This window comes from Convolutriloba macropyga, chromosome 4 (assembly GCF_964194025.1).
Source record: "Convolutriloba macropyga chromosome 4, txConMacr16.3, whole genome shotgun sequence".
NCBI classification, from domain to species: Eukaryota; Metazoa; Xenacoelomorpha; order Acoela; family Convolutidae; genus Convolutriloba; species Convolutriloba macropyga.
Window position 1 is genome coordinate 56640630 of NC_134471.1, and position 24153 is coordinate 56664782.

Consider the following 24153-nt stretch of genomic DNA (forward strand, 5'->3'; position numbering starts at 1 on the left):
TCCTCCCCAAAAGTGTTTTTGATGACTCAGCTACAAATTAAGTTGCTATGAAAAAATTAGTACATGCGCTCGCGGGGGGAGGGGGTGGGGGGGGGGGGGTAAAATAAATATGCCTCCTGAGCGGGGGGGGGGCTTCATAGATTCGTCGAATCAGGATTGCGCCAGATTTCGTTTCATTTTTCGTTTTCTTAGTGTTGGTCTATAAATACACCCTTCCTGACTAAAATAAGGCACAATTGACCCTTACCCTGCCTGTCGTTTTAGAGCAATTCAACTGACCGTAGTCGGTTTTGTTTTTGTACTCGCTTGAGATTGTTTCGAATTGATTCAGGTAACGTTTCATTTTATTTCTCGTATATTTTAGTTGATTTGATCTTCATGTTTGTTGAATTTCGTGTTTAAGATAGCCGCTTAGGTTACTGACAATCAATGCAGAATCAATTAGTAGATTCTGCTGTTTGAGGATAGTTAATTTCGGAATTCAAGTTACTATTTTGAGTTTTGTTGAAATAATCGGATAACTGAGTTTATTTCTCTTGAAGTCATAGAATTCAAGCTTCTTAATTACGTTTTATTCAATAAATAAACGCTTACGAGCTGCCACCAACTACTTCAAAAGATTCGTATAATGTTTTTCTTAAAAAATATTAAACGATGGTGTCATTAGTTTATGCATTATACGTAAAGATCGTGGCTTAAATGAACTCTTTCTGTTGCAATCTTCAGCTGTTTCAGATTTCTTTGTACATTTTTCATCTTAGAAACTGCAGCTTTCCATAATGGCAGCATTTGAAGTTACTGTGAATCTTGATCCGTCAAAGTTTTCGCTACAAGCCCAACAACCATTTCAAAAGGAATTCCAGTTGATAGAATCGTCTCTTCTCAACAACTTCAACAGCGTTCTGTCTTCTGGAAATTTAATTGTTTCGGTCAAAAATGAGCAGATTAACAATCCGCCAGCTTTCCTTAAGTCATTCAATAAAGCACACAGTCCTCCAATGAAACGGCAAATGAGTTCTCCATTGAAGTCTTCGCAACCTGTAAAAAGAGCTTTTCCTGTCAAACAAAATTCCAGTTCAGATGGAATAGGCAGCGGTGATGCTCCTCAAGGTCAACAACAAGATGTGTCAACGATGTATGCTGAATGCAATTTGAATGGAGAGAGGTTGGTTAGCATACCTGGTCTCCTTCAAATGCCATATAATGACCTTTTTTCGAATTTATCCATAGAACATGAAAGTCCAGGACCTCTAGCTATTGTAAATAACAACCACATTTGAGAAGTCGAAGGAGATGAACAACTGGAAAAAGACCAACACTGATTATCTATCATCGCTTCAGGTGAAAGAGTTCTGCGGTTCAAAATTTTAAGATAAATTGTAGTTCCCGAGTGCCTGTGTACGATTCCGTGGGGACTGGAGTTTTTTTACTCTCTAGTAAAATACGTGCTTTTATCTTCTAATAGAGTTACGACGGGAAAATTTTTTGTGAAATTGAAATCTCTCTTTTTGCGAGGGTTACGGTGGGAATGACATTGGTGAAGACAGAGTGCAGTAATTTTATCAGTATAGTTACCTTGACTCGCTAATCACAAAACCATATAATATAATTAGTTGCTTCTTTTTAAGTATTATAAACTATTTAATTTCTACCAACTGCTATTAATATTCTTCAAGTAATCAGCGGGAGGCGACTATAATAGTGCAAATAAGTTAGGGCGGGAATTTTTCGGAGAAAAATATGTGAGAGCACAATTTTCTTGAGCATGTTCTTTTTGCACGTGCCTCTTAGGGTATAAATACAAACTAATTGAATTAGTTTAGTGGACTCGGCTTTCAGTGTCTGATTAACTATGGTTGACTATTGTATCTTTTGGCGTTCATTTTCTAGCTTAGTTGTTTCTGTGAGGTAATTTACCGTGTACGCGTCTCAACTGTGCATGTGGATGTCCAATATTTTTTAAAAACGAGTTCTTTTTAGTAGATGGCGAAAGTCAATACATTGACTGGCGTCCATTTGCGAATATAACGAAATTAGGAGTATTGGGGTCCGTTCTTGTGTTTCCACTTGTGTTTCCATTGTTAATTATTTTCAGCCGACATCAGCTGTTCAAAGTAATTTTTGATCAGTTGACAGTCATTTCTCTTTAGTGGGAAAAAGGTGGTATTCCGCCACTTCCTAATCGGAAGATGACTAAATACCACCTTTTCCCCACTACTCTATATACCTACTACTTGCTTATACCCCCATTTTATTCACTAGTATATATTAGCTCTATATTCAATCAACAATCAATCAAAATAAAAAAATCAATCAATATCAATCATTATTTTATGAATTACTCTAGAGTGATTTTCACTCTTTATTTATTCTAAATCTGGTATCAATCAAGAAAAAAGGTCTAAATCTAATATTAATATCAATAAAAACCAAAACTACATGACAGATAAATTAAAAGAAGAAGAATTAGCTTCTTGAATATTATACTTATGAACATGCTCTCTGAATTGATTTCTAGTATGACCATATCTATATCTATGAAGATAAATACATAGTCTACATTTCCTATTTCTAAATCTATATAGTGATATATGTTTATAAACATTACACATGCTACATACTAGATATTGATCAGGATCAGAATAATGATATCCCAAATGTTCTATATAATCTTTCACTTTAACCATATTTTTACATACATAACAAGAATATTCTATTTCTTTACAATTATTACAACATTCTTTCCAAGGTTTATTTATACACTTATTGCATTTCAGTTTCATTTTTGAAAAATTATTTTTCGATTATTTTCCCTAAATAAATACATCATGTCTCAATCAACTAATACTAGTGTCATAAACTTCTGTGACGTCTGTAATCTATCCTTTGAATCAAAGAAGAGTTTATACAGGCATGAGTCATACGATCTCAAACATAAGGAACTATTGTTTGAGTCTGAAGAAGAAATCTTGGAGAAGGTGTATAGTTTGGATGAAGATGATTATATTATTAAAACTAAGTCCAAAACTAAGGATATTATTAAAACAAAGGATATTATTAAAACTGAAACTAAAACTGAACCATGCTGGGTTTGTGGCGATAAGTTTAAAAATCAGATAGGTCTACAAACTCACATGATTAAACACTGGAGAGAAAACGTTGTCTTAAACGATAATTATAATATTAAATCAAGCTTTAATCAAAGGCAGTTATATTACTAAATCTAATGGTAGTTTTATCAAGGATATTAATGAACCAGTAGATTACATATTAGACGAGTTTAAACCATTTAAATCATATAAATATCAAGTTACTGCCAACTGCTTATATAAGAAGAGAGACTCAGAAGAAGAAAAGACTACTAATATAAGCTTTAGAACCGATGAATATATGGATAAAGATCATCGACTGAATCTAAATCAATGGCTTGATCATGTTAGAGAAACATATGAGGGTTACGGCTACGATTATGAGTTTATTGGAATAACAGACATGCAAATAAATATAGAAAGGACTAAACCATCAATAGGATCTTATGCTGAACTGCCACCAGGTCTAAGAGATAAAACAAAAGCGATTTTAAATATTAGAAGTAATAAATTTAAATGTCTACGATTATGTATTACAGCTGCATTGCATCCTGTAACTGAACATGCAACTAGAGAAAATAAGTATATTAATAATCTAGTCGATGACTGGGAATGTAATGAAACTGCATATAATTATACAACAAAAATCCAAAATAAATATAATCTCAATATTTGGTTTTACAGGCCTGCTCAAGATAGTAACATAGCCAAAGCAGAACGCTTAGAGAAATGTTCTAACTTTGTAAAAGATAGACAAAATGTTAGGATCCTAGTCTGGGAAGAACACTGTGCCCTAATTAAAAATGTAGAAGTATTACTAGAAAGACCTAACACCAAACATGCCAAGTTCTGGTTTTTGTGATAATTGTACCTATTGGTTTAGTTCGCAACATAAATTTGAAACCCATAAATGCTGTGTCCAAATCAAACCAAAGATTGTTTGCCCTAAGTTAAAACAAATTAAATTCAAGTTTCATAGACAACAAGAAGTGAACAATTTTATATTAAGTGATATTGAATGTTACATGAACGGAACAGATGAAAAGGTTGGTAGCAATACATATAAGATATCTGAACATGTACCTATTGCTATTGGCTAAAGTTGGCATAGCAAAGATGAAGTGCTTAGCAGATGGCAGAGCATGACCGAAGGTATATCCACGAAGTGTTTACACCAATAAGGGAACCTGCTTGGTTTACCACAGACTGAGTCTGTTCGCAGATCATACTTTGGTCCAGACTGCATCAAAGACTATGTTAGAGGTTTATTAGAAATAGAAATAAAACATAGTATTAAGATAAACAAAGCAATGATATTTACAGAAGAAGATAAATTGTATCATGATGCTAATGATATATGCCACATTTGTAATAAAAACTGTGTTAATAAAGTTAGAGATCACTGTCATCAAACAGGTAGATATAGAGGTCCAGCATGTAATATTTGTAACTTGAACTATAAACATCAAAACTTCATTCCAGTAATATTTCATAATGGTAAAGGCTATGACTTCAATCTATTATTTAATGAGATATTTAAACAGTATAATAGCAGGAGAAGAATTGATATCTTGCCTAGTACTAATGGTAAAGCTGGAATGTTTAGAGTGGGTATATTAAAGTTTATAGATAGTTACAGTTTCTTGACAATGTCTCTTGATAAAATAGCAAAGGTTTACAACATAAAAAATAAACATTATATCCTTACGAATACTTCAAGGATGAGAATAGCTTTAATAATAAACTAGGCAATCTATCAATTCAAGACTTTAGATCATCACTAACTACTAAGTTACCAACTCAAGATGAAGTAGATGATTTTAATAATTCTAATAGTATTAAAACAGGTAAAGAATTAACATTAGAATATATGGAAAATGATATATTCATATTAGGACACTGTTTCAATCTATTTGTTAAATTAAAAATGAATACATATAAACTCAATCCTCTAGATTATATTAGTCTACCAAGCTACAGCTTCGATTGTTTCCTAAAACTAAGCAAAGTTGAATTAGACACAATTCAAGATGAGCAAATACTAAAAGACTTCATTAGTGCAATGAGAGGTGGCATATGTGGTGTTATGGGTAACAGATATATTAAAAGTCACAGTCAAAGATCAATCTGGTACGTCGATGCCAATAACTTATACGGTTATGCACTAATGCAAAAGCTACCATATAAAGATTTTGAGTTCTCCAATACAACTCTATAATTAAGTATTAAATACTTCAGATGATAGTGATTTTGGCTATTGGCTTATCTGTGATTTAGAATATACTAATGAATGTAAAGAGAGAACTAGCAGCTTCCAACTACTACCCCATGGAACAGGAGTAGAGAATAATGAACTGGGATACAAACAAAGACCCCCAACTTCATCAAAAAGCAAGAAACTAATATTAGATCAGAATAATAAATATGAATACACGATACACTATCGGATGTTAAAGTTTGTTGTTAAGATGGGTATAAAGGTAACTAAAGTCCATAGAATAATTAAATTTAAACAAGATTATATAATTAGAGACTTCATTGAACCTAATACTAAAATGAGAGCTGAAGCTAAAACTGAACCTGAGAAAGATATATTTAAGTTTGGTAAATTCATTGTTTGGTAAAAGTTGTGAGAATCCATTAAAGTATCTAGAAGCTAAGATTCTAACCGATGATTATGAAATACTTAAAGCGGTCAGTAAACCAACATGTAAAGATGTAATTAGTTATGAACACTATACTCTAATAGATTTCTATAAAAGGGAAATACAATATGATAAGCCGATTTATTTAGGATCTACAGTACTAGAGCTCAGTAAGCTTCATATGTATAAATTCTTTTATAATGTATTAAATCCCTCCCTTAAAGATCTAATGTTACAGTACATGGACACGGATAGCTTCGTGTTAAGTTTTAGCGAGGGCAATGTCGACAATGAGCACATGGATCTGTTTAATCTAGATAAACCAATAAAAACTAATAATAAAATACCGGGCAAATTTAAACGCGAATTAGGTAGTAAGGTTATAGAAGAATTCGTGGCATTAAAACCCAAAACATATAGTATAAAGAACTATGGGCAAATGAGAAAGGACTAAAGAAAGAAAGTAATGGAAAGCACGAAGAATATTATAGTGCTCTAATAGATAATAAGGAAAGGATAGTAGAGGAAAGTAGGATTCAAAAAGTAGGAAGTTGTATGGCCACAATTAAGATAAGTAAAAGAAGTTTAAGTAATGTGATGATAAAAGATTTTATGTTAATAATATAAAAAGTTATCCCCTAGATGAGAACATGTATATATTCGAAAGAGATCTAGTAAATAAAATCTGCGAAGCAGGTTCCCTGATTAATAATAATACTTTAGAGCTGTTAATAAAATTAGGGTTAGATGTAAGTAAAGAATCATTAGAAGCACTAATAAATAATATTAAAGAATTAACAATTACGGAAGATAAAAAGTTTATTGAAACCGCTTTTAGATTATATAATAACCTACCTACTTAATACAATATTTTTATATATATAAAAAATGACTAAACTAGGAACACTTATAGAATTAAACTATCTAGAATAACAAAACAGAAAGAATAGGTTAGAAGATAGATTAAAACAACAAGAATATTATGGTGAAATAGAAGAGATTCGATCCTTTAACAAAAACTTTAAATGCGAACAGTGAACACAATCTAGCATTAGGTGAACAAACATTAAGAGCAATTAATTGGCAAAATCAAGAGTTAGATAAACAAACTAAGATGATCCAGCAAGCTGGCTCCCAGGTTAATGAGGCATTAATGAAGTCCAATGGTGAAGCATTGGTTAAGTCCAACGACAAAGCTGTAGAGAAAGCTCGAGATAAACCAGGAATGTTAGTAGATAAAGACACAGCTCAAATTATTAATTTAATGTCAGTTCAATCTAACTCCCAATATCTAAAGTAAATTTAGATATTGGTGAATTTGAAATGAACGATGTTAAACTAATTTACCAAGAAAATTCATTTATAGTTAAGGATAATATATATGAATTTTCAGATGTGCTATATAAACTTTCTTACTAACTCAAATATAAAATATGGTGAAATCGAGGAAGATGAAAACAAAATTAAAAGGTTTTTGTTTGATATTGGATATGATTTAGGAAAAGGGGATAAGAAAAGTGCTAGATATAGAGCAATAAAACGTATAATAGGGGTAAAAGATGATGTTTATGGTAGGGGATTAAATAGCAACCCAGACCCAAATAATTTAATAGAAAGATTAGAATTATTAATACTAGAAACAAAAGCTGGTCATGATGGATTATACGATGAAATGGTAGATATATCTAAGCAACTATTATCTATGAATATTATTAATCAAGAGCAACTAGATAATTTTGTTTTTAACTATGGTAAATAAATAATGATGGAAAAACAACAACAACAACAAAAAAACAACTATTAGCTAAAGAAGTATTCAGTCCTCAAACAACAAAGTTTAGAAGACAAAGAATAATACCATTATATAAAGATGAAACATGGTCAGCTGATTTAATTGATAAGTCATCTCTAAGTAAATACAATAATAATTATAAGTTTATTTTAACTGTTATAGATATATTCACAAAATATGCATGGGCTATTCCTTTAAAGAATAAATCTAGTTTATCTATAACTAACGGTTTTACAATAGTGTTAGGTGAACATCCACAGGGTGGCTCTGAAATTCCACAAGGTGGCTCTGAATATAGAAAACCAGAAAAGTTATGGGTAGATAGAGGTAGTGAGTTTTACAATAAAACATTTAAATCTTTACTTAAAGAATATGAAACAAAACTATATTCTACTTGTAGTAATTTAAAGGCTGTGTTTATAGAGAGATTTAATAGAACATTATTACATATAATTAATAAACCAATGTTCATCAATGGTGATGGTAATTGGGTAATTATACTAAATGATGCAGTCATAACATATAACAATAACATTCATTCAACAATTAATATGACACCAGTCGATGCTTCTAATAATCCTGATAAAGTTAGTTACTATGTTAAATCTACCAAAACAGCACCAAAATTTAAAGTTGGTGATTATGTTAGAAATGCAGATAAACGTAATATCTTCTCTATGGGATACACTTCTAATTGGAATAGAGAACTATTTAAAGTTAATGAAGTTTTGAACACACAACCACCAACTTATAAGATAGAAGATATGAATGGAGAGATAATAGAAGGTAAGTATTATGAACAGAAACTATTAAAAACCGAGTTTGACTTTGAATCTAATAATAAAGTTTTAGAATCATTAAATATCAACTTAGTTGAGGGTTCCCCGATAGACCTCCGGTCATCTGCGAAGCAGGTTCCCTGATGGCGAATCATGAGCGGGGGTCCATAAGCCAGCAAGGTGGATAGACCTACGGTCAGCTACTTGGTAGATTCAAATGTTTCTGTAAACAAATACAAATATGACAAGAAATAGATTTAACCAAGCGAAACATCATATGGGGAATGGAAACAACTTAACACTAAGTAAGGCTCGTGGGTTTTTCCTAGAAGATAATGATAATATTGATATGAAGGATACCTATAAAATTACAAATGTACATCCTCCGATAGATGAAAAAGATGTTGTTAATAAAGAGTATTGTGACAGTAACTTATTATCCTCTTCTAATAAAATAGACATTTTAAGTAGAAACATAACTGAGCTAAGAAAAGGTGAATTTGATAAAGTCGCGACTAAAAAATTACAGCTAAATGAAACACAAGTTATTGATGAACTAATTAATGCGTTTATTGAATCAGCAAATGAAGTCACAAATACTGTTAAGTTTTGTAATAAAGTTGCTGCTGATACTATCTCTAAATATAATCAATTAAAACAAGAATTTGATAATAATAGGTTTAATCAGAATATCATTAACATACAACTAGATGATATGTTTTCTACAGGTCTAAAATATAAAGAAATTAATAAAAAAGACTAATTCTGCCGTTGATGAAGCACTTATAAAGAATAAAAAGACAATAGTACAATATATAATAGCTTTACTTTTACAAAGTACCTTAGTTGATAATAAAGAACAAGCAAGACTAGAGATGCATTATGATTTTAAACAAGAAGATATAATGAAAGATATTGAGAGTTGTTTTACTACTTTTATTTTACTACAGTTATTTTACTAAAATTTAACAACAATATTAACTTTATAAAAGATATTAGAAATTATTATGAAACTGAAACCAATAACTATAATAAGAAGTTAAGTAGATATAAAAATTATATTAACGTGGCTGAGATAACAGAAAAAGTATTATCATCTATAGCAACAACTGCAACAACAACATCAGTTGCATTAACAGGTATAGGATTACCTCATTCTATACCAACAGCTTTTGCTACAGCAACTGTTTGTGATTCATTATCAAAAACAATTAATACTAAAATAAGAAATAAAATTATAAAGTATTCACAAATGTATATTTTAAGTAAACAGTTTAGTGATAAGTTTAATAGACTATATACTAAATCAATGAATGATAATAAAATAGATAATGATGAGTATAATGAATTATTGAAGGTATTTGAGGATTATAAGAAGAATCGGCGAAGCCGCAACTCCGTTGATAAGAAAAATAAGTTAAGTGTTTTTTTAGATTAAAGCTATTAGTGCTTAGTAATAATAATGTATTTAGTAATAATAATATTAGTATTAATATTTATCGGTAAGATTAAAGCTATAGTCTTAGTCTTAACCTTAGCCTTAGCCATAACTAAATTATCTTTTCTTAGTACCTAAATATAACCCTCTTGCTTTTTGTACTACCTTTATACCTTCACCAGTAGTTGCAAATTTAATTAAATCAGCTGTAGCTGATAAAGCAGCTCTAGGGTTTCTAGATGCATCTCACTTCCTTTTTTACTTGCTATTTCTAATGCTCTTACTGGATTATTGGCAACCTTCTTTCCAAAGTTAACTGTAGCCTTACCGACACTTTTAAAGAAATCTTTCAATACCTCTGCTTCTATTGTTGCATCAGATACAGTCATTGACTTATTTCTCTTACACTTAACACAATTATCCTTTAACATTTTAGTACCTTTTGAAGTAATAGTTCCACTTATATTAATAGTACCACTATAATGTCTACCACCAACACAATATAAATTAGTTTTGAACTTATTTAAAAGACTCATTTCTATATATAAAAAAAGTGGAAGTTAAAAAGTATAACCCCTTTGTTTTTATGAATAGGCCTAAGCCTAAGGTTAGGCCCAAGGCTAAGATTAAGCTTGAAGCTGGAGGCTTATCTCTAGAGAATAAAAAGAAACTAGATATTATTTATGCTACGGATTTTGTTAAGACAAGTAAGAAATATTTATAATTATAATTATCTACGAAGTAGCTTTGCTAATCAGGAACTGCTTGGCTTGCCACGGACGAAGTCCGTTTGCAGATGAGATGATTATAGCTAGAGATATATCTAAAATAATGACTAGGGCCATAGTTATAATTATAATTATGATACTATATCAACCATCTTATTTCCATCACTATTCACACTAATAACCTTTCTAGTTAATACTAATGCATGACATATAACATCGGCAACTCCTGCACTAAATTTAAAATTAAGTCGTATTGGTTGTGGTCCTATATGGTCACTTTGATATCTAGTATCGAATACATATTTTCTATAACTGCTTTTGAATAATCTATGATTTATATATGGTTTAAATTATGTGGTAGCCCATTATAATCTTTATTAAAGCTAACAATCTCTTTAAAAGCCTCATTATAATTATTAGCACTATAATTAATATTCATTCTCTCCTCAGGATAAAACTCGCTACCAATCTTACAATAACATTCAGTAACATTCATTATATCAAATGTACTTGCATCAAAAGTTTGTTCATTAACATTAATATTTTCAAAACCAACTATTATATATTGTGGTATTTTCATACCACTTTCCATACCAAGATCAAAAGAGAAGTTAGTAGCACTGGGTACATTCTTTTAAATGTCTTTCTTTCATAATAGCTAAAGTCTACATTATTCTTTTTACTTCAACCCTTTTGCACAATAGTTCTATTGTCATTACTAGGATCAATACTGGGCACACACGATGATATATCTCTAATATATATATTACCATCTTTACCAACTGCACCAGGATTAGCATTAACTCTAAATAGAGCTCTATCATTATTATTTCTAATATTAGTTAAAATCCTAAACCATATATAATCTTTTCTAAATCATTTACAAAACCAAATAGATCACTCATCTTAATCATCATATACATATGACCTCGTTCTGCAGCAATATGGTCACCTTTAAGTTGACTATCTCTATTACCTTGATTTCTAACAAAACCACTCTCATATTCATCACCAATACTAGTTAATAACTTATACATCAATAGATTAGGATGACAATGATCTATATATTCAATAGTCCTACCACCACTAGTTTCAAGCTTAATTGAACTAAACAATGCCATCATACCATAATTAACTAGTCTGATATTAGCATCATTAGCAAATACACCACCAGCATCATCTGATACAACAAACTCTATTTCTAGATATGAATCATGTAAATTTAAATGATTCTCTTTTCTATTGAGTATGATATTAAAGTTTGTATTGATTGTATTCCTTGTTGCCAGATTATTTGGTTTATATTTTATAATCATACTTTTGTGTATATAATTATTATAACCATAAGTTGTATCCAAATTGAAATCCATTTTTATAAGATAAAAAAATAGCTTTTATTTATAACTCAGACTATAATTATGACTATAACCATAAATTTAATCTAATAATTGAATATAAAAAATGACAGACAATATAATCTTATATGAACTACAAAAGATACATGATGCTTTAACTGAAACTAAAGAAGAGCATACACTTAACTTTTGAATGAGAAAACCAACAGAAAAGTTTAACTTTATTGAACCTATTCTTAATACAACAAAATTAGGTTTAATTAGATTATCGGTTTATAACTCGGTGTTCAATGTGAATAGGAGAAATAATCAATTCTTATATGCTAGTATTGTAATAGAAGGTGAAGAAGCTTTACCTCAGGCTCTTAGTTCTGACCCTAACCCCTACTCTAACTCTAGCCCAAACATTACATCTGTCCTTAATTATAATTATAAAGGAATCCCGTTGCTATATTTAACTATTACACCGGGGGCATATGAGTTAACTGACATAGCAGAATTAATAAAAGAAGAAACTGATGGTAATGTTACAATAGAACCTGATAAAAATACGATGAAATGTTTAATGGAAATAAAACAAGGAGCACTCAGCTTTGATGTAGAAAACTCAATAGCCCCATTACTGGGCTTCAGAAAAATAGTTTATAAAAAAGTTAAATATACATCTCAGAAAATTGTTGATATTATGGGTTTTAGTCCTATTAACATTCATTGTAATGTGATATCTTGTGTTAAAGATAATGGGAATAACACAGACATACTATATACTTTTACTCTAACAGAACCACCGGGTTACTTGATAAATATTATCCCAACTAATATCTTGTATCAAAATGTAACTAAAGATAGAATAGAATATATTGAATTTCATATTAAAGATGAGCATGGAAGACCTATAGACTTTAATGGCGATGTATTAAGTTTTACTTTGCATCTAACATAGTTAGCAGGTCGAAGACCCATTTGTGTTAACAACTTCGTTGATTTAGTGTAACAGCTAGGCAAAGCCTTGTTTTATTATTATCATAACATATTTGAAATACTATTTTTTCCTTAAAAAATGTTTAGTATTAAATGTGATGTAAAAAATTAAATGTAAAAATTGATTAAATGTAAAAATAAGTCCTAGGCTCAAAGTTGTAATTGGTGTCAGGGCAAACCATATCAATGTTTTGTTTGTAATAGAGTTATAACATATAGAGATAAACATAATCATTTACCAGAACTTTTTAATAATACCGATCAATATCTAACATGTAGAAAGTGTAAAGTGTATAAACATATCTCCCAGTTTAGATTTAAACAGTTCTATTGTAGGTTATGTACATATTCACAGATTAGTATAGTTATAAATTACAATTAAACAGAAATAAATAATTATAATTAAATAAATATATAATTATAAACATAACTATACCATATTCACAGATTAGTATAGTTATAAATTATAATTAAACTTAAATAAATAATTATAATTAAATAAATATATAATTATAAACATAACTATACCATACTCACTGATTAGTATAGTTATAAATTATAATTAAACATAAATAAATAATTATAACTAAATAACTACAATACTCTCCGATCCCAATTAATTCTTAGTTTACCGTTAATATTTTTAGTTTTAATTATATCAATAACAATGTAATTATAAGGCTCTTTCCATGCCTTATTACATATATTAGCAAAATCATTATAACTAAGTTCAACATTATTAAAGAAATCTTCATATATAGATATGAGGATTTTACCTCTTTGTTCAAATAAAATAAATAGATTACAATTCTCTCTAACACTCTGTCTATCTATTGTGAATAGATTTTGATTAAGATATATCATATTACAATTATTATGTCTACCTCTACAAAAGTATTCATTAATAACTGGTTCTTTGGCTCTAACATCATCGAATATCATTAGTTTCTTTAAATCTTTGGGTAGTTTATCGGGAGATGGGAAATCTTTTATTTCTTTAATGAACTCAATATCTGCTTTTTGGGTTTATTCTCTCTACACCTTCATATTGATCACCAGTAGGTCCAATGATGTATAGCTTATCAAAATATATACTAGATAGAATTAGTTTTTTTAATAAGAATGTCTTGCCGCATTCACTAGGACCAGATATTATACATCTGAAGTTCTCTGGGATAATAGCTTCTGTAATTATATTATCATCATTTAGCCATGATTGTAGATCTTCATTTGTGTTTACAGAATTATTGTTACTAAGACATTCTTTGTTGTTAGGTTTACCCCTTTGATCTTTTTCACCAAATAGATATAAAAAATTAGCAATAACATTATCATTATCTTCAACATTATCATTAACATTATCATTATCATTAACATTATCCTTAACATTAACATTATCATTGTCATTAACATTATTAGCAAAGCTACTTCGTAGATCACTATCATTATTAGCAAAGCTATTTCGTAGATCATTATCAGTATCATTATCATTAACATTATCATTATCATTAACATTATCAATAACATTATCAATAACATTATCATTAACATTATCATTAACATTAACATGACAACCTAAACAAAAACACTCATTATATTTTTCAGGACATTTAACTTGATTAACTAGAATAATTAAAGCACTTTAATTCTAAATCCTCTATCAATAAGATAGATCATATATAAACAATAAGCCCCACAATAAGATTCATCATATTGTATTCTTTCATTAGAGCCTAGATCAACATATTCTTCTAAAAATAATGGTGGGGTTTCTACACCAAAACTATCAAAGTAATACACAGGACCACCTTCGCTTCTTATAACCAAAACCCAATGTGTACCATCAGTTGGATGTAGATTTACAATAATGTTGAAGTTAGTTTCACTTGTGTTATCTAGAGTCTGATCTCTCATTACTATTTCAGTTGGTGTTAGACTTATATCTTTTCCTATATCTTTTATTCTAATATCACTCATAGTGTTATTATCAATATTAAATTTATTATTGAATTCCTCAAAAGTTAGGATAAGCATTCTTTATACATAAATTTGATATATTAAAATGGATAAAGGAGGTATACTTTTTATTTTTATTATCATAATTGGATTTTGTTTTATAATATATGATTCAATTCCGAGTAAATATACAAAACTAGAAGAAAGTTTTGGTGGATTTATGAATAGGAGCCTAGTTAGATTTGAATGTGAAAAGTCACCATTACATACTATTGTTTATGGTGGAACTGGAACAGGTAAAACATATTTTATTAGACAATATTTAAAATTATACTTGGATCCGCCAAGCGGTCACACCGATGAAGACCAAGATCAAGATCTGAACCGAGACCAAGCTAAAAATATAACCAAAGTATGTAAAGATGATAGAGATTGGATAGATCCTGAGACTGATGAGTTTTATATTGGATTTAATAAATGTAACATAAATATGATCACAACAAAAAATAAGTCTAAATTCAAAGATTGTGTAATTGTTCTTGATGATGTGGGTGATAAGTTAAATAAGGATATAGCTTATTATTTCACAGAAGGAAGACATTATAATATTCAAATGATTGTAATGTGTCATAAACCATCTCAAATAATTAACACAGCAAGAATGAGTTGTGATACTATTTATGTAACAACTTATAATGGAGCTGATCTATTTAAAAATTTTAATGAAATATATAAATGTGAACATAACTTCAATAAAATAATTTGTGAGTTAAATAGTAACTATTATAAATGTACAGATGGAATATCAGATGAACTTCGTTATGGTATAATTAAATATAATAGGAAAGAGAATACTATTATTATTATTGATAAGAATAGAACTATGTTATATGACTCGAGAGTTGGTTTCCTTGATTTAAAAGCTCTTAGTTTAAAAGAAGAATTAGAAAGGGAAATTGTAAATAAACTTATAGCGTATATGAAACCACTCATGATTAATGCAACAGATAGAAATGTTATTAATCATGATAACTTTATATTCTATTTTAATAAACTTCTTAAACTAAATAATATTAAAATACAGAATGATGTTCTAACTAAAGAGATGGTTATAGGAAAAGGCATAAAAGTTTTATCCACTATTGGTGGAATTATAAGCGCAGGTTTATTTATAATTAGTTGTATTTATCCCGATATGATATCAAGAAATGCTGGAAATATAGCAATGGGAGCAAGCACAATGTTGAATAGAGTAAGTACATTGGTTAATGTTGGATATGGAGAAGAGTTGTATAGTGAAACATGGGCGAAGCCCAATCTGCGAAGCAGTTTGGTAAACCACGAACAAAGTTCGTTCACTGATCTGCGAAATTTAGTACAAGAAGAATATATAGATGAGGAGATAGGAACTTTAAATAGAAAGGGACAAAAATTTTTAAGCAATCTATATGGAAATAATGAAGAATTTAGAGATAAGATTATAACTTTTTTAGAGATAAAACGGAATTAGACCTCAAAGTGATTTTAGATAGAAGATATAAAACTAATATGCTCAATATGATGGAAAAGAAATATTTAGTTGAGTATATCACATTTAAAGATAATACTAATGATTTAATTGAGATATTGGCCAGATATTAATTTAAAATTACCCTATCATAAATGTTTATAAAATGTTTAGAGTGTAATCATAAATGTGGAGCTCTCTTTAATCTAGCTTTTCATTATTCAATGTGTCATGAAGATAAAATTGGTAAATGTGCATGTGGCGATAAAACATTAAGTGGTATTTGTATCAAGACTGATTGTTCTTTTAAAGATGAATTTGGATATAGTCCTAGCCCCAATTCTAGTTCTAATCCTAGCATTGATCCTAGCTTTGATCCTAGCATTGATCCCAGCATTGATCCTAGCATTGATCCTAGCCCTAATTCTAGTTCTAATCCTAGCCCTAATCCTAATCCTAGCCCTAATTCTAGTTCTAATCCTATCCCCAATCCTATCATTGATCCTAGCCCTAATCCTAGTTCTAATCCTAGCCCTAATCCTAGTTCTCATCCCAAATTTTTAACTAGATGTTGTAATAAATGTAATTATATAAAACCACTAACTGATTTTGATAAAAGCAAGTATACATGTAGAAATTGTACTTCTACTAAAGTTAGTTGTCTATATTGCCCTTCTATTGTGAGATATGATGGAATGAATGCTCATGTAAAAAGACAGCATCCAGATGTGGATATACTTAAAGGATTTACTAGAAATCTGCGAACTGGCGAATTCCGTGGCAAGCCAAACAGTTACACTGATTTGCCAAATAATGGGGTAAGGGCAAGCAAAACCGAAGGTCTATATACTGATCCACAAAGTGGTTACACCAATCCTATTATTACATTAAGTGGAGGAAGTTTTTCGTGTAAATATTATAATTTTGTATCATTTCTTATTAATAATGGAATAAATATAGAAACAATAACAGAGAATATAAATTTATTGAAGAGTATAGATAGTTTAAAATAAAAAATAAAAATTCATTAAAAAATTTAGATAATTTTAAAATTTATTTGAAAAAGAGGGATTTCACTCTTTAAGCGCGATAAGTAGTGATTTTGTACTGGAGTGTCACTCTGAATAGGGGCGATTTCGCTCTTAAAGAGTGATTCGCAAATTATTAGCAAAATTTAAAATTTATAAAAGAGTTAAGCTGGTTTTTTGTTCAAGTTATCCACGAAGTGGTTACATCAATTTTCGCAAGTTGGTTTTACGTGCTTGTTACACGGTCTCACTAGTTTTATACTAGTATCTGGGGACGTCCACTCGAGTCAGTGGGGATAGAACCCAAACTATCCGTCTGATAACAGTTAGTTACCAGCTTAACTCGAAACTAGTGGTTTGCACTAAGTGAGACAAGAAATGATAGATTTTAAATATAAAAGAAGTGAATATAGAGCTAATATATAGTAGTGAATAAAATGGGGGTATAAGCAAGTAGTAGGTATACAGAGTAGTGGGAAAAGGTGTTATTTAGTCATCTTCTGATTAGGAAGTGGCGGAATACCACCCTTTTCCCACTACTCTCTTTGATAAAACTTTATGTATGTCCAATGACTCCATTATTTCATTTTTGGCCCATTTTGAAATACTTTTGGCCCGCTGTTCGTGAGTGACTTTTTCATTTATTGCTTTCAACAAGTATGCTCGTTAATGTGTGTTCGCACATGACACATGATGTTCCCACCCGAGCTCATCTACACTTTTGACTTCATTGTCAACCAAGTGAAGAGATAACAATAGATGTTTGAGTTTAAAAAATTGTTTAACAACCTAATTACTTATTGAATTACATAATGCCATGCCTTATTCCAGCGCTGACACAATTTGTCATTGAAAAAACTACGAGAAAAAAAACAACAAAATAAGGAAAAACCAAAATTTCGCGGCAAAAACAGTATCTAAATTTGAACGCACCTAGTAACAACGCCAGAATGCAATCGCATAAAAACTTAACTACACAAACCTAATTTTTCCTAACTATACCGCACATAAAATTTTTCATAATGAGACTAGGTAACAAGTCGACAAAGAGATGAAACAATGAGGCGAAATTCAAAAATCAATCAACATTTTTTAAACCGAATAATTTCAAAAGTCTTACAAATCCTTAGCTTTTAACGAAATAATTCGTAATAATTTTCCTAAACATTCATTATGAAACCAAAAGGACCTGTAGTTTGTTAGACTAAGCCATACAAACGGACTACAGAAGCAGAAAAACTCGAAAAATTAAACAATTTGCGAGAACACAAATTATTGAAGGCGTTAAAATCATTAGCTATTATCTGAATACTATGTATTCTTCCTTCTATTTTCTTTCAAAATAATACAATTAAAATTGTACTGAGAGATTAAATTGGTTCGTTTGGGCCACATTTGAAAATCATTGGGATCCGTCATTACGCGTATGTGCTAAAAGAAGAGAAAAAGAAACACAAGTACACCACTAAAACTTTCTTTAGACACGTATTGTCCACAAACAAACTATGAGTTACAAAAACAATAACTAGAAACTGAAATTTTTCAATCACAAGAAATTAATTGGGACCTCTCAAGGATCAGAATAAGTTACAAGTTGACGAAAAGAACAACAAAAACTGAAAAGTTTAAGAAATCATTGAAAATGTATGATATCATAAACGTTAAGACTATTCGCTATAAAATGACTGCCTCGGGTAACCTCAATCCTTGAATCCTCAATTACTAGCTTCTCAGACAGGTCAGAATTTAGCACCTACCTAAATATTAAAAAAATAGGCAAAAACCGCAAATTCAAAAAAAGTGAGCGATAAATGTGTCGACGCCATTAAAAAATAACTTTTTGGTAAAGAATTTACTATTATCAATTAATTTTTAAAAGCATGAGATTCTTTTTATCAATATGACTTCAAAAAATCAACAACTATGAGCAAATACATTAAAACCACGAAATTTCTGAGAAAACCCGTAGTATGAACGCCATTAAATTCAATTGCCTTCAACGGAAGGCAATAAAAGCACTCGGTCGGAGCATAAAAGTTATGCCTCAAGGAGACCACAGGGATGTTTCTCATTGACAAGTCATCGATACGAAACGACCTTACAATATGTTATTGACTATGAAAACAACAACAAATGCAGGCAAAAACCAACAATGTAGAAAAGTGCGAGAAGAAAGTGTCGCACTTTTACCATAAGCTTTTCTTTGAAAACTTTTTTTTGATTCATTTAAGGCTTTTTGTAAGCCAAGGGGAACTAACAATTTTGGAATAATGGGATGAGATATCAGAAGAACCAAAAACATCCAAAAATTTTCCAAATATCCAAAAAATTATGAAAACTCGTGCATCCAACTCATCTAACCAATAGTTTGAAGATAAAGCAGCAAATTAGATTATTTTGTTGAAGTAGAAAAGAAAGAGTTCCGATTATTACTGAGACGTTCGTACAGATCACGATGATAAGTTTACGATTGGTTAATGTTCAAAATTTTTTTTCGAAAATTTGTTTTTGAAGTTTTAACAGCCAATAAATTCAATAGCTTTTAACATAAGTCAATAAATACGCTCAGTTATGACTTGATAGAAGGACAAGGACGTTTGTCACGCATGGGTTATCAATAAGATATCACAATAATTCTTATGACTATGAAAACAAAAAGAAATACAGAAACCAAAAACTCTTTAGAAAAGTGCGAGAAAGTTTAAAACATCACCTTTATCTGAAAATTTTATCTAATATCCATTGAAGGTCTTCTCAAAACCAATGGGAGCTATCATTATTAGAATAATGTGATAAGATTTCAACAGGAACCAAAGTACAAAAATATCAAAAAATAAAAAAAAATTGAAATCTTGTGGCATCGAAGTCATAAAGCCATGAGTTAGAAAAAAATGGTAACCAGAACAATTTAGGTTGCAGTAGAAAGAATGTAAGGGCGCTGGTCATTACTGAGAGTCTCTTACAGTTCTCTAAAATAATCTTAAAATTGGTTAAAATTCAAAAAGTTTTTTTGAAAAACAGACATTAAGTACAATAGCTTTTAACAGAAGTCAAAAAATACGCTCAGTCATGACACAATAGAAGAACAAAGATGTTTGGCATGCATAGGTTGTCAATGAGATATCACAATAAGTCTTATGACTATGAAAACAACAACAAATACAAGCAGGAACCAAAAAATTAGTAGAAAAGTGCGAGAAGAAACTTCCGAAGCTAATTAAACCATGTTTTTCTCTGAAAACTTTATCTATGATCCGTTGAAAGTCTTCCAAAAACCAATGGTAGCTATCAATATTAGGATAATGTGATAAGATTTCAGCAGGAAACAAAATAAGAAAATATCCAAAAATTAAAAAAAAAATTTGAAATCTTGTGGCATCGAAGTCATAAAACCGTGAGTTAGAAAAAAACGGTAAGCAGAATGATATAGGTTACAGTAGAAAGAATGCAAGAGTCACTGGTCATTACTGAGAATCTTTTACAGTTCTTGAAAATAAGTTTATTGTTTTTCAAAATCTCAAAAATTGTTTTTGAAGTCTTGTGGCATTGAAGTCATAAAACCGACAGTTAGAAGATAAAACAGCTAAGCAAATGGGTTTTGGTTGCAGTAGAAGGGATGGGGATCCAGTCAGATGGGGATTGACTTACAGTTTACAAAAATAGGTTTATGATCGGCTAATGTTCAAAAAAAATTCGAAAAATTAAACCGAAAGTCTTAACAGCCATTAGATGTCCAATCAAAGCACTAAATAGCTTCACTAATGCTCATTACGAAATCTATTGCACTTTTAGTCAACGAGTCTATGCCATAGGGCTCCAAAAGTTTATTAAAACCTCAAAAAGAAAATCAAAGTTTCATTAAAAATTTTAACTCAAGAGTCGAAGCTAAAAAAACATGTGCGATTCCTTGAAATCGAGATTTTTTGTTCATTAGGCTTCATTTAACTGTAAATCAGGTTTATCATTAACCGAACATTGATATCAAAAGTGACCAGTCTCTAGGTGACCTATAAAAATATGAAGTTTTCTAAAAAAACAGTTTTCAAATAGAATTTGAATTTTTTTTATAGTAAACTTCCCTATGAGACCAGAACTAGTCTTTTTTATCACCTTTCGTGTATTCGGAATACAAAATTAATTCATTTTGGGGCGTGAAAGGTAATTTTGAATTAAAATTTTTTTAGAAAAGATCATAATTTGAAGAAAATTACACTAAAGTTGAACGAAATCATGCCAAATATTACGTGTTCACACAAAACTTCAAAGCTCGATAACTCCTCGAAAAAAACGAAATTCACAGAAATCTTTTTAATTTCAAATTTTACGCTGGACGAGCTTTTAAGTGATACCACTCACATTTCTACGATGAATATATCGATAGGCCAAAATTGACTGAACAAAAAAAAACCCATTTGAGTATATAGTTCCCCCCCCCCCTCACAAGTGGGGTCGGAACAGTTACTGAAACCCCACCATTAGTTTTATACGTTAGCGCATCTGATTGCGTATAGTGGAATAGATGATATCCAATCAAGTTTTGAGACTTCGTGTCTCTGTGTAAAGGTAATCTTTATAGGCTTCAAAACTTCGACGATATTTCAGTTTTGCAATATTTGACCAGTCCATGGTTCATCTGTTTTTTAAATATATTTTTTCTATTTGAACGATTTTATTTTGCATGGGACCTTTATTGTGGTACATGGGTAACCACTTAACCTCCAAACTATTATATCTTTGAAGCAGTAAATTAATACTACCATATGCAGTATGTAATTCATCATGTTTTGTTAACATTGGAATCGCCGCGCGATTCTTCATAGTTGTTGAAAGTGACAGGTGTTTACGCACTAACAGACAGACCACGAAATGATCAATTGCAGTCTGCCTTATATGAACATGAATAGAAGTTGTGCGTTAATCTTCTCTTTATACGATAGTTAAGATACTTAGTTGAGCGTGAAGGAACTAAGTACCACATGGCGCAGTCAACGGAAAAAGGAAGAACCATATTAGGACTGGAACCATTTTGGGAACGACCCAGCTCCAACCCCCCCATTCCATGGGAAAAGTGGAGAAGTCAACTCAAGATGGCCCTCGTCGCAAAGACAAACATCGAACTAGATGAACTCCTAAGAGAGAAACCGACAACAGTCATATATCCCCCGGAACCAGTGGAAGAACAACCAGTGAATAATTCAACACAAACAATGGAGAGGGAGAGACTCACGAGATACAGTCAGGCAGTAGCCAAATGGAAGAACGAGTGCAACTTAATCGACAAAATAGGGGTGTTGTGCGGCGACACGCCATGGGACATTGCGGACAAGAAGGCAAAATCAATGGTGTACCTAGCAATTGGAATCGAAGGACGCAGGATGCACACCCGAAAATACCCATATACAAACGTCGAGAACATCACGACACAACAACTGGGAAGAATTAGAATTGACATTTATAAGACCAAGGAATGTAACTTTTGACCGGTATTTGTTGCTAACCAGACGTCAACAAAAAGGTGAAACCATGGAACAATTCCATTCGGCCTTACGATCCCTAGCAGAATTCTGCCAGCTAGGAACTCTAGAAGACGGATTATTAAGAGACATCTTCACAGCCAACATGAATGATCCAGAAATACAAAAAGAACTCTTGAAGGTAACATTGGAACCAGAAAAGGCACTGGAATTAGCCATCAGTATTGAATTAGGCGCACGAAGCCAACTAGCCATACAGGCAAAATCCACAACAGACCCATCAATGGTATCAATAGTAGGACGATCGGACCCCGTCCTAGCAATCACCAGTTCAAGGTATCGAGGAAATTTTAGAGGCAACTATAGCCAGCCCAGAGGCACATTCACACAGTCCAGAGGCAACAATAACAACAACACTCAGTCAAACAGACAACAAGTACAACACAATTGTAGAAACTGCGGACAACCCTGGACACAAGACCACAGAGCCAAATGTCAAGCGCTAGGCCAAACATGCAGAAAATGCAATAAGTTCAACCACCTTGCTATGGTATGCCGCTCAAACCTAAACAGAAACAACAATAGAAACATCAACGAAATCGAAGAAATACACGATACACAACACGAAGACAACATAAACATGGTTTCCTTAAATAACGAAATAGAGAGCATAAGAGATGACTCAGAAGAAGACTACAGTGTAAACCTAGTCTCCCCAACGGAAGGATCAACAACCCCCACCAAACTAAACGTGACATTTGGAAACAACAAATATTGGGTAATGGTTGACTCCGGGAGCTCTAACAGCTTAATCACAGAGCGGATGGCCCACGAGATAGAGGAACGGGACAAAAATAGTTGGTGGAGTCGCAAGACGAATCCAACTAACCTAAGAAGCTTCACGAACACCCCAATCAAGAACAAGGGAACCTTGTACTGTGACGTTCAATGCAACGGGTGGAACGCAGGAAGAGCCGACCTCATCGTGGTACCAAACAACCATAGAGCACTAATAGGCCGAGACCTCTTCCAAGGACTAGGCATTCAAGTCAATCAACAGACATCCCCAAATTCGGAAGGCAAGAATGTCGCGATGATAGAAAATCTGGATAGCCAAAACTTAAAACAATTAATAGCAAAACAATTTCCCGGTCTAGTAAAACGGATAGGACGATCAATAAACCACACAGTAAAATCCAAATTTAAATCAAACTTTACGCCTATTCATTAACGAGGTCGAAGAGTACCAATACATTTACAAAACCAGTTCGAACAGGAACTCAAAAAACTACAAGAGAACGGCAACATAATAAAACTGGACAAATGCAGCGACAAAAACTTCATATCGCCAATTGTAATAACAGTCAAAAGAGACAAAACG

At 31.3% G+C, this 24153-nt stretch overlaps 1 protein-coding gene across 1 annotated transcript in view; it reads left to right on the forward strand.

Moving 5' to 3' along the window:
- The first annotated feature begins 605 nt into the window (after window positions 1-605).
- The window catches only part of LOC142338545 (uncharacterized), a 29213-nt gene continuing 5665 nt past the window's right edge, over window positions 606-24153 (forward strand). Inside the window, exon 1 of the mRNA XM_075388334.1 lies at window positions 606-1165. Coding sequence (XP_075244449.1) covers window positions 780-1165 — 386 coding nt within the window. The 5' untranslated portion in view covers window positions 606-779. The remainder of the gene's footprint in view (window positions 1166-24153) is intronic.